Below are 10,206 nucleotides of genomic sequence, written 5' to 3'. Positions count from 1 at the left end.
TGAATCCGTTGTCGGCAGGATTCGAACCTGCGCGGGGAGACCCCAATAGATTTCTAGTCTATCGCCTTAACCACTCGGCCACGACAACTTCTCAATAAATAAAAACAGCGAACTGTGTCCTGTTGTCCACATAAATAATTATCAACGTTCAGATGAACTGTTTATCCTGCAGCAGATGTAATTGCACGCACTCCAGTAATTTTGGGCGGATAGCCTCTGATCTGATGACTTAACGACATAAATATTTCCTGCCCGTAGTTATCTCTCCCTGTTTCTTTGAACTATAGATGAGACGAGAGGCTCCCGCAAACAAAACTCTTTGGACTTTTCTCTGACATTGGAAAGAAAAAAAGTGGAGGCTAAAAATAGTTTTAATTTTTTTTTGCTGGAGAAGGTGAAGCTTCTCTCTCTCTCTCTCCGCTCCTCGGGGGTTTAGTCTCGTTTGGCTTCTTATTAATACGAGCGCATCTTATTATAGGAGCGCATCTTATTATTATAGGAGCGCATCTTTACCGTGGAGGTTAATCGACTAATGAGTGAGACTATAATAAGCGGCCGCTCCCAGATGTGGACCTAGAGGAGGCGAGTCTGTGTGGTGAGTTCTGTGAGTTCCTCCAAAAATATACACGTTTTGACTGAAATATGAACCAGCTGCATCCGGCTTCACTGTATTTTCGGATGTTTTAGTTTCACACTGTACACTAGTGCTATAGGCAGCGAGCAAGCAGGACAAAGACACGTATAATAACGGGGACTTATAGCAGGGATCCTCTGTGTGTGTGAACAGATGTTTTTGTTTTTGTTCGGAAAAAGCTGAGATTGAAAGAAGAGGAAAAAGAAGCGACACAAAGACGGTAAACCTCTCTCTCTAGAGTCATTCTTATTATTATTCCCTCCTCGGCTTCGACTCGTCTTGATCGCTGCTGTGTCGTCGGGCTGAACTAGTCAACCCGCTCGAAGGGTTTCTCTCTCCAGCTCAAGAGTTTTGCAGCATTTTGTTACAACAAGACGATTTATAGCAAACCAGTTAACGTTCTAAGAGTGAGGGTTTGATTGATTGAATGAAAACTTTATTAACAGATTGCAGAATGGGTACAATACAGTACGGCTCAATACACACAATTGTTAATAAGGGGATGCAGACCCGAGAAAGACTTTCGTCTTGTTTACATCAGGGTCCCCCGTTTTCAATTCATCATAACATATAATATGACATACAGATACAGTACTGCTGCTACATCTGTGAGAGTGGGACAGTCCGTAGCTGCTTATGCAATATGATTTTTTTAAATGGATGGATTCATGAAAAGAGGGCTGGTAGTGGTGGGGAAAAAAGAGCGAATGTGACTATTAACTCGATATCTTATGTCTTAGTTAGTTCTCTAAGCGCCTACTTTTATTAAACACTTAAGTATTGTGGTCGTCTCATCTGGCTGTTGTTGCTATTCGTGACTCACTCTGAACCAAACACAAACCACGTGGAGGACAACGTTTTTTAACACCATTGGTGCCCTCATTGTTGATTGATTGATTGAAAACTTTATTTTACAGATTGCAGAATGGGTACAATACAGTACGGCTCAATACACACAATTGTTAAAAGGGGATGCAGACCAGAGAAAGACTTTCGTCTTGTTTACATCAGGGTCCCCCATTTTCAACTCATCATAACATACATGACATACAGATAGACAGTACTGCTACATCTATACACTTATGACATACCAGATCTACAAATATACAGTACTGTTTGTGATACAAAAATAGTCTAGAAAAGAGAGTATACATTTGAGGGGGAAGAAACTGTACATTGGTGCCCTCATTGTAACCTGCTATATGACACACACACACACACACACACACACACACACACACACACACACACACACACACACACACACACCAAAGAGTTCGGCTATATATAGACATACACATACGGTGGTTAACTTTGTCCACTCTTTGCTATGTCATTAGGATGTAGCAGCTATAGGGCCTATAAGCTTAACCTTTACTGTCTTTAGGCCACTGGCTATAACCTGCCTCTCTACACTCCCCCACTCACTCCCCCACTCACTCCCCCACTCACTCCATACAGCTATGGCTGAAGATGTCTGTGGGCTCTGACAACAAGTCCTGTGTGCTGCTGCTGTCCTCCCGGCCCTCCAGGGCCTCATGCGTGTTGTTCCACACAGCCGAAGAGAAGGATGATGACCCCCCAGGGGTGGCCGAGGACAGGTAACTAACTACTGACCACATCCTGGACGGCTGTTAAAATAATACTATATAGGGAGGAGGTGTAGTGGTTGGTGACGTCATTGCCGTTTTTCGCGTTCCACCCTCTGTGTCCAACGCAATGTATTTCCCCCGTTGCCCCATTTCTAAATCGTCTCGTTTAAAACAAGTAAAGCGTGAACATTTGCACGGTGTGTACCTTTCTGTGCGTATTCATCCACCGTCTATATAGCTCAACGTGAAAATATTCGCAATTAATCGTAAAAAAGAAAAATCACAACATTTTATTTCAACCAAAAATGCTTAAACAATAATGTTAGTGATAGAAGGGAACTCGTTTTGTGCAAAAATGGAAAGCTTTTTCAATTTACATGCGGCAGAATTGTTACAATAGCCGATAATCCATTTTCCCAATGATAAATCCCTATACGAGTGGAACAACCAGTGACGTCAGACTACACCCCCCTATACCAGTGGTTCTCTGCCTGTGGAGTCGGGAAAGGACATATAAATAATATATCATCCTATTAAAGACACCCCTTTAAACCCTTAAAATGATCTATATTGAGTAACAATTTGTATAAATATAACCACCACCAAATTGTTCAATACGCTATACAGAGAATGGCTTCTCTACACCTTTACCCTCGGTGAGAATGCAAGGATCTGTGAATATATATGCAAATGAGCAACAAGTAACCATTGGCATTTACCAGGATTTCCAAGTCGGTAGCTTAAATACTTTCATTACCTACTCAGCTTTCTGTGTAGCTGAAGATAAAAGTGTCTGGTTACCACAACATACCATGCTAGTGAGGTCAAGTGTTCCTTTATTATCTGTGTTTCACTACTACACACGTGAGTGCATGCTTACCAACTGTTGGCCTGTTTTACTGCAACACTACTATCACCGACATCTAAGAAGGGAGATCCCCCCTTGAACGGCCCTTCTAAGGTTTCTCTCCATTTTTTCCTATTGCTAGGTTTTAGTGAGTTTTTCCTTACCTTCGCGTGGAGTACGTCTGGGAGTGTTGCATTTATTTAAATTTTTTTTGACTTTATGGTGTTCTTGTTTTGATCTTGACTTATTGTGATGTTTTTTCTTGACTTTAACGTGTGTTGACGGGGCCTTACAAATACATTTGATTTGATTTGAATTAATCCCCTTGGGGAAATGCAGGAGTCATAGCAGTATATTCTATCAATAATAATAATAATAATAATAATAGTATACATGGTATATAATTTAGTGGCACACTGCACCAGCAGTGCTTAGTAATTAAACAAGGTTGTGGAGCCTGAAAAAACAGGCACGAAAAAGTGCGACCACGAAGGGACTCGAACCCTCAATCTTCTGATTCGAAGTCAGACGCCTTATCCATTAGGCCACGCGGTCTGACAGGCTTCCAGCCATTAGTGACATCACACATGCAACTGGTGACAACTGCGGCTCAGCTTCTTCCCCCAGGCCATCAGAGTCTTGAACTCTGAACTCTCCACACATGAGCACACACACTGTATACGCTCACACACTAAGCAGTCACTTTAGCATGAACACACACACACACACACACACATGCTGCACACGCTCACACTCAACGGTCACTTTACACAATGAAAAGGTCACTTTAAAAACAAGAACGGGAGTGGTTCTTGTATAGTAAACAGATGGATATAGCAAGCTAGTATAAGGACACATAGTACAACTGTAGATTGTATAGTATAGCATTGTATAGTAGTGTACATAAGACCCAGTGCCTCATCCGTAGCTAACAGTGTATTGCACTATCGCAGGACCTTAGCATGTCTTATCATGCTTTTTTGTAAAATGTATGTACATTATACCCGTTATGTCTTATTCTTATTACTTGTATTATTGCACAAATGTCTTATTCTCATCCTATTCTTATTACTTGTATTATTGCACAATCGCTGCGGGCATGACCCCCCCCCCGCATTTCACTGTGTGCTTGTATGCCGTGACAAATAAACTCTTGACTTGACTTGACAAGTTTAGATAAGATAAGATAAGATATTCCTTTATTGATCGCCTTGAGGAGATCCAGGCGTCATAGCAGCGTGGGGGAGGGGGTACAGGTATGGGCATGATAATAGTACAAATACAGTGTAAACAATATAATTAACTGGATATACGAATATGAGAAAGTAAACCGTGTAATCAAAGGTTCTGCACAAATAAGAATCTGTATGATCGAAAAAAAACGTAACTTAAACTCTTTGATATTGCTGCGGTTTTCTCTCAAAATAAGGAATATTTAAAGTCTATGGCCATAGTTCACCATTCTGTCTATGTCGACCATGTGTCGACCAGGGCGAGCGACAGTGGCTCAGGAGGTAGAGCAGTCATCTGGTTAATCCGGAGATTCCTGGTTTGATTCCCGCTCCTCCCGGACAGCGTGTCGGAAGTGTTCTTGAGCAAGACACTTAACCCCTAACTGACCCCGATGAGCAGGTTGGCACCTTGCATGGTCGCCTCCGCCGTCGGTGTGTGAATGTGTAAGTGAATGGGTAAAATGTGAGGAACAAATTGTAAAGCCGTTGGATAAAAGAGCTATATAAGTGTGGGGGGGGGGGGTGAATAATAGGCATCCTTCTGTTTTTTTAGGGGTCATGAATTAAAAGGGCTGAGAGTCATGTGGTGGAACTGGACTCATCCATTATGGCCGCAGATGGATCTTTATGATCAATATGAGGTTTAATAGTGAAAAACACATTATTACAAAGTACATGCACATAGGTTAAATGAGCTTTGCTGAGAGGAGTGCTTTCCAGCGGCCACCTGGGAGAACACTGAGGTCGAGGGAGGGATCCAGCTCTCTTGTGCACAGGGAAGGGTGGGGGTTAGGGGGGTTTGGGGGACATTGTCTCTCTAGGTGTGAGATTCTGAAGCTATTGTTCGGACAAACAAAGGGATTCCTCTACGTCGCTATCGTAAAAAATAGAATAGACACGATAGAAAAGTAATACGAATAAAATACAATGCTAAGCGTAAGGTAATGAGTAATATACAAATATACAGTTCGGACTATTGCAAAAAAGTACAGTAGTTTATTATTATTTAATCTTTTTAAAGTGACCTTTTTGTAGTGTATTTGTATGTGGAGTGTGTGAGAGAGTGTAAGTGAGCATGTGTAGTGTGTGTGTGTGTGTGTGTGTGTGTGTGTGTTCATGTGTACTTGTTGTGTGTGGAGAGATCAGTGTGCAGTGTTCTGATGGCCTGGGGGAAGAAGTTGAGTCTCTCTGTTTTTGCTGCGTGAATGTGGAGGCGCTTGCCTGACCGCAGCAGCTTAAACAGACTGTTGTAGGGGTGATGAGGGTCCTTCATTATCCTGCAGGCTCTGGAACGGCACCTCTTGGTGTACAAGTCCTGCACTACAAGTCCTACAATCACTATGCTACGCTGCTGACCTAACCGGTGTTCATTGCTCCTCTTTCTCTGGAAGAGAAAATAAATAATAATAATAATAATAATAATAATAATAATAATAATAATAATAATAATAATAATAATAATAATAATAATAATAATAATAATAATAATAATAATAATAATAATAATAATAATAATAATAATAATAATAATAATAATAATAAAATATAATATATAATAATATATTTATATTAGTGCTGTCAATAGATTAAAAAAAATTAACTAATTAATCTCACAATTTTCTGTAATTAATCTAGATTAATCTAGATTAAAAATAGCATTTTTCTACTTAAGACCGAAGCTTGTAACAGATTATTTACTTGAGTAAAATCATGGAATTAATGTAAAATAAACACAAAGAAAGTATATTTAGATTCAAAGACTATTTTAATAGCTTTCTTTGAATACAGTTTCCCTCCTGTGAAATACAAATGTTCAACAAAACCTCAGCTAGACCTCTTTCTTATATCCGAACAAGCAAAATGATTGATCTAGATTAATTTATTTTAATGCTTTAAATTATTTAAATTAATCTCCAAAGTTAAAGCATTCATTTTGACAGCCCTAATTATATATATATATATATATATATATATATATATATATATATATATATATATATATATATATATATATATATATATATATATATATATATATATATATATATATATATATATATATATATATATATATAATTAAAATAAATAACCCCCCTGTCACTTGGAATCTCATCACAAGCTCACCTGAACTCTCACACGCTATAACCACATCTTTTTATATATTCACCTTTTGCCTGTTCTTTGACCTTATTTTCCCTTTTTCAAAGATGTAGTTGACACAAGGGCAGTTGCTTGTTACATTTTACATTTAGTCATTTAGCTGACTCTTTTGTCCAAAGCGACTTACAAGTTCTGTACGACACGTCATCAGGAAGGGCACAACTCTTATCAGCTGAGTAACAATGTTCATCAAAGTGTTGAGTGCTACTAGTGTAGGTTAGTATAGTATATTAGGACAAGTTGCTAACAAGTTGTTAGCAGACTAGATCCCAAGTGATGACATCTGTCACACCGTAAAGCACTCTCTTGCAACCACAAGAGGGATTAACGAGCTGTGATTTTTCCATACTAAATTAGTCGTATTAAACATGCGCCATGCAGCCAGGATCTTGTACACAGGAATGATGTCTTTCTCCCCGTGGCTTTCAGCAAAAGTGTGTCGTTGCTTTTAGATTGTCCGTTGTGTTTTTGAGTATTTGGCAAAACACCAAGGTTCCTTTTATGACTATGGTCACAGATGCGGAAATAAACAACTAGTGTGTGTGTGCGACTGACCGAGACCAGCGTTCCAAAAATGTTTATTCGCTAGAAGATAGAATCTCTAATGCCGTCAAACGGAGACCTCTTGATTGATTGATTGATTGAAAACTTTATTAACAGATTGCAGAATGGGTACAGTACAGTACAGCTCAATACATACAATTGTTAAGGGGATGCAGACCAGAGAAAGACTTTCGTCTTGTTTACATCAGGGTCCCCCATTTTCAATTCATCATAACATATATGACACACATGACATACAGATAGACAGTACTGCTACATCTATACATTTATGACATATCAGATTTGCAAATACAGTACTGTTTGTGATACAAAAGTGTCCAGAAAAAGAGCGTATATACATTTGGCGTTGAAACTGTACATTGGAGGAGGTTGGGTGGGTGGGGTGGGGTTGGGTGGGTGAGGGCTGTACATTGGAGGTGGGGGGGGGGGTTGGGTAGGGGACACACACACATTTTACACTGTACATTGGAATACTGACAAAGCCTTACTTGGTCATTTACTGTACAACTAGGTTAGCCAAAAGAGCCCCCCGCTCGGTGATACGCTTTGTTTACTCTTTTTGTTTTGGTCTGGCGTTTAGTGACTTATTATTATACCGTGGATTTCTCCAGACCTCTCTTGGCAGCGCCTGTGGTAACTAACGACCTCTCCTCCCCACTGAAATCCAACCCACACATCAGACGACAACAAAGGCTTTCTAAAGACCTTATAGCCTCCTTGCACTGGCTTCCTATACATTTTAGAATTAGGCCATGGTTAGACTGGTGTTTTTGTGGCGTTTTTTTATACGTTTTTGAATACGTTTCATGTCCCTATTACACAGAAATGCGTTTTTTGGCGTTTTTTTGTGGATACGGCTGAAACGCTAAATTGTGTTTGCGTTTTGGAGAACCGCTAAAAAACGCGCCGACAACAGCGTGTAGTCTGCATGAGCCGTTGTTGCGAAAACGCCCATGCGCAGTAGATACCATCTGCGTGCCCTTCCGGTGACAACAGAGTGTGTGTGTGTGTGTGTGTTTGGGACAGAGGCAGAGCTGTCCCAAATAGCTGCAGCTACCATGTGTTGTCAAGTTATTGTTATAAGGATCCCAGTCCAAGCTACAACAGTCTGCATTCCCTTAACAATTGTTTGTATTGAGCCGTATTGTATTGTACCCATATGCAATATGTTAAATAAAGTTTACATCCATTCATTCTGCTAGCATTACCGATTAATTTCAAGGTCCTGGTGCTCACTTTTAGAGGCCAGGCACCAGAATATTTAACCGACCTGCTGGAACCATATGTGCCCAGCAGCAGGACCCTGAGGACAGCTGATGACCAGGATCTGTTGGTCATTCCGCGAACACCAGGTTGATCACCAAAGGTGACAGAGCCTTTCAATCTGTAGCGCCTAGACTCTGGAATGCCCTTCCTCGTGGCCTTTAAGAGCAGCAGCGTCTGTTGACATTTAAAAAAATCAGCTGAAGACATTACTGTTTAAACAGGCCTTTGGGTAACGTTTGAGCTTCTCCTCCAGGTATAAAATAAGGCTTTTTTTTTTTTTTTTTTTCTGTGATGCATTGTGTTTCTTATAACTCGAATGGTTCTTGCTTTTTCATTTTTATATTTTATATTTTAATATTGCTGTATGTAAAGGCACTTTGTGAGTTAATTCTCTCCGTGAACAGTGCTATACAAATAAACTCTACTTACTTACTTACTTACTTATTTACTTACTTATTTACTTATTTACTTACTTACTTACTTAATTACTTACTTATTTACTTACTTACTTACTTACTTACTTACTTACTTACTTACTTACTTACTTACTTACTTACTTAGTTACTTAGTTACTTAGTTACTTAGTTACTTAGTTACTTAGTTACTTACTTACTTACTTACTTACTTACTTACTTACTTACTTACTTACTTACCCACTTACTTACTTACTTACTTACTTTGACAACCGGCCGACCAGCATCAATGATCACCTCCATTGTGTCAACGACACGTCAAGTCTTGGTGGTGGAAAGTCTCAAAATGTTTGCCCCCCCCCCTCCCTCCCTGTGTTCCCTCTCCCCACTGCAGTGTTCTGGAGATGCTGAGCTACTCCAAGTTCTCCGACCTCGAGACATGGCTGTGCATGCCCTCCACGCTGCAGCTCCCCAGGGCCCTCGAGTCCACCGCCTCCTCCTCCTCCTCCTCGTCCCCTCCTCCGCCTCCTCGTCCTCCGCCTCGCGTCTCTCCACGTGCAGCGAGACGAGGGAGACGGAGGACACACCTCGCAGGTAACAACAACAAGTCGCGGAGGCATTATTATTACTCAACCGTTCATTACCGCTGGGATAGACTCACTAGACAGACACTGCCGGGCGCTGCTGTGTGTCTCATGTGTCTGTCTGGGCCTTTTGCTATAGAGGGGCCTCGGGGGGGGGGGGGGGGGGGGGGGGGGAGCACCCGGCGGGCCGGCACACGCTTTGAAATGACTCGTCCTGTTCACCAAATTGAACGCTAAAGTGTTCCAGCCTTGTATTTCGAACGGGACGATAATGGCGGCTGATGGCCGCCAGATGGGTCTTTTAATGACGCTCAGGGAGGAGTGGAAAGATTGTTACGCGGGCGGGGTATCTACAAACGACTCGTACCGTGGCCGCCCGCCTGCGTGAGTGCTGCTCGATTCCGATTGGTTGTGGTAGGTGTCCACTAAAAGTTGATGAAAGGAGGACGCGTGAATACTTTCGGCAGCCAACATGCCCTTCCGCGTTGCTCTGATTGGCCGAGCGCGCGCATGCGCCGCGACACGCTCCTCAGCCAGGCAGGAATACTAAACTCCGCTTAACGCAATTTATACAAATGGAAGTATTGATTACGCCGTAACGAATCATTAAAAAATATACCGTTAACGTTAGGTTATGACTATAACCAAGTTCTGTTAATTAGGGGTGACGCTTGGCATCACTACTGCACTATCTCGCGTACGTGCACGCGTACTGAATAAACCACAAATGTACCTCTAATACCAGTATTAGTCTGACCACACCCCTCATCAGCTTACCTTCATAAGCAGGTGTGTGGTCACCTGCTCTCCTCCTTCCCAAGCTTTCACCACAAGGTGAGGTCAAGGGCTGCAGCGGCCGTCTGATGCCAAGCGTCACCCCTAATTAACAGAACTTGGTTATAGTCATAACCTAA

General features: G+C 41.3%; 1 protein-coding gene across 1 annotated transcript; it reads left to right on the top strand.

Moving 5' to 3' along the window:
• Nucleotides 1-437: 437 nt before the first annotated feature.
• LOC311248298 (ankyrin repeat and fibronectin type-III domain-containing protein 1-like) lies at nt 438-9,302 on the top strand (the record flags this gene model as incomplete). Its single annotated transcript, XM_084339204.1, has 3 exons — nt 438-595; nt 2,096-2,235; nt 9,103-9,302. Coding segments are annotated over exons 2-3 (328 nt in total), but the record flags the coding sequence as incomplete, so codon positions are not given.
• Between the last annotated feature and the right edge of the window lie 904 nt (nt 9,303-10,206).

The sequence above is a fragment of the Notolepis coatsorum genome, assembly GCF_963971535.1.
Source record: "Notolepis coatsorum genome assembly, contig: SCAFFOLD_576, whole genome shotgun sequence".
Taxonomy (NCBI): domain Eukaryota; kingdom Metazoa; phylum Chordata; class Actinopteri; order Aulopiformes; family Paralepididae; genus Notolepis; species Notolepis coatsorum.
Note: the sequence above shows the minus strand (reverse complement) of the source record. Positions and strands in the feature narration are given on the sequence as shown.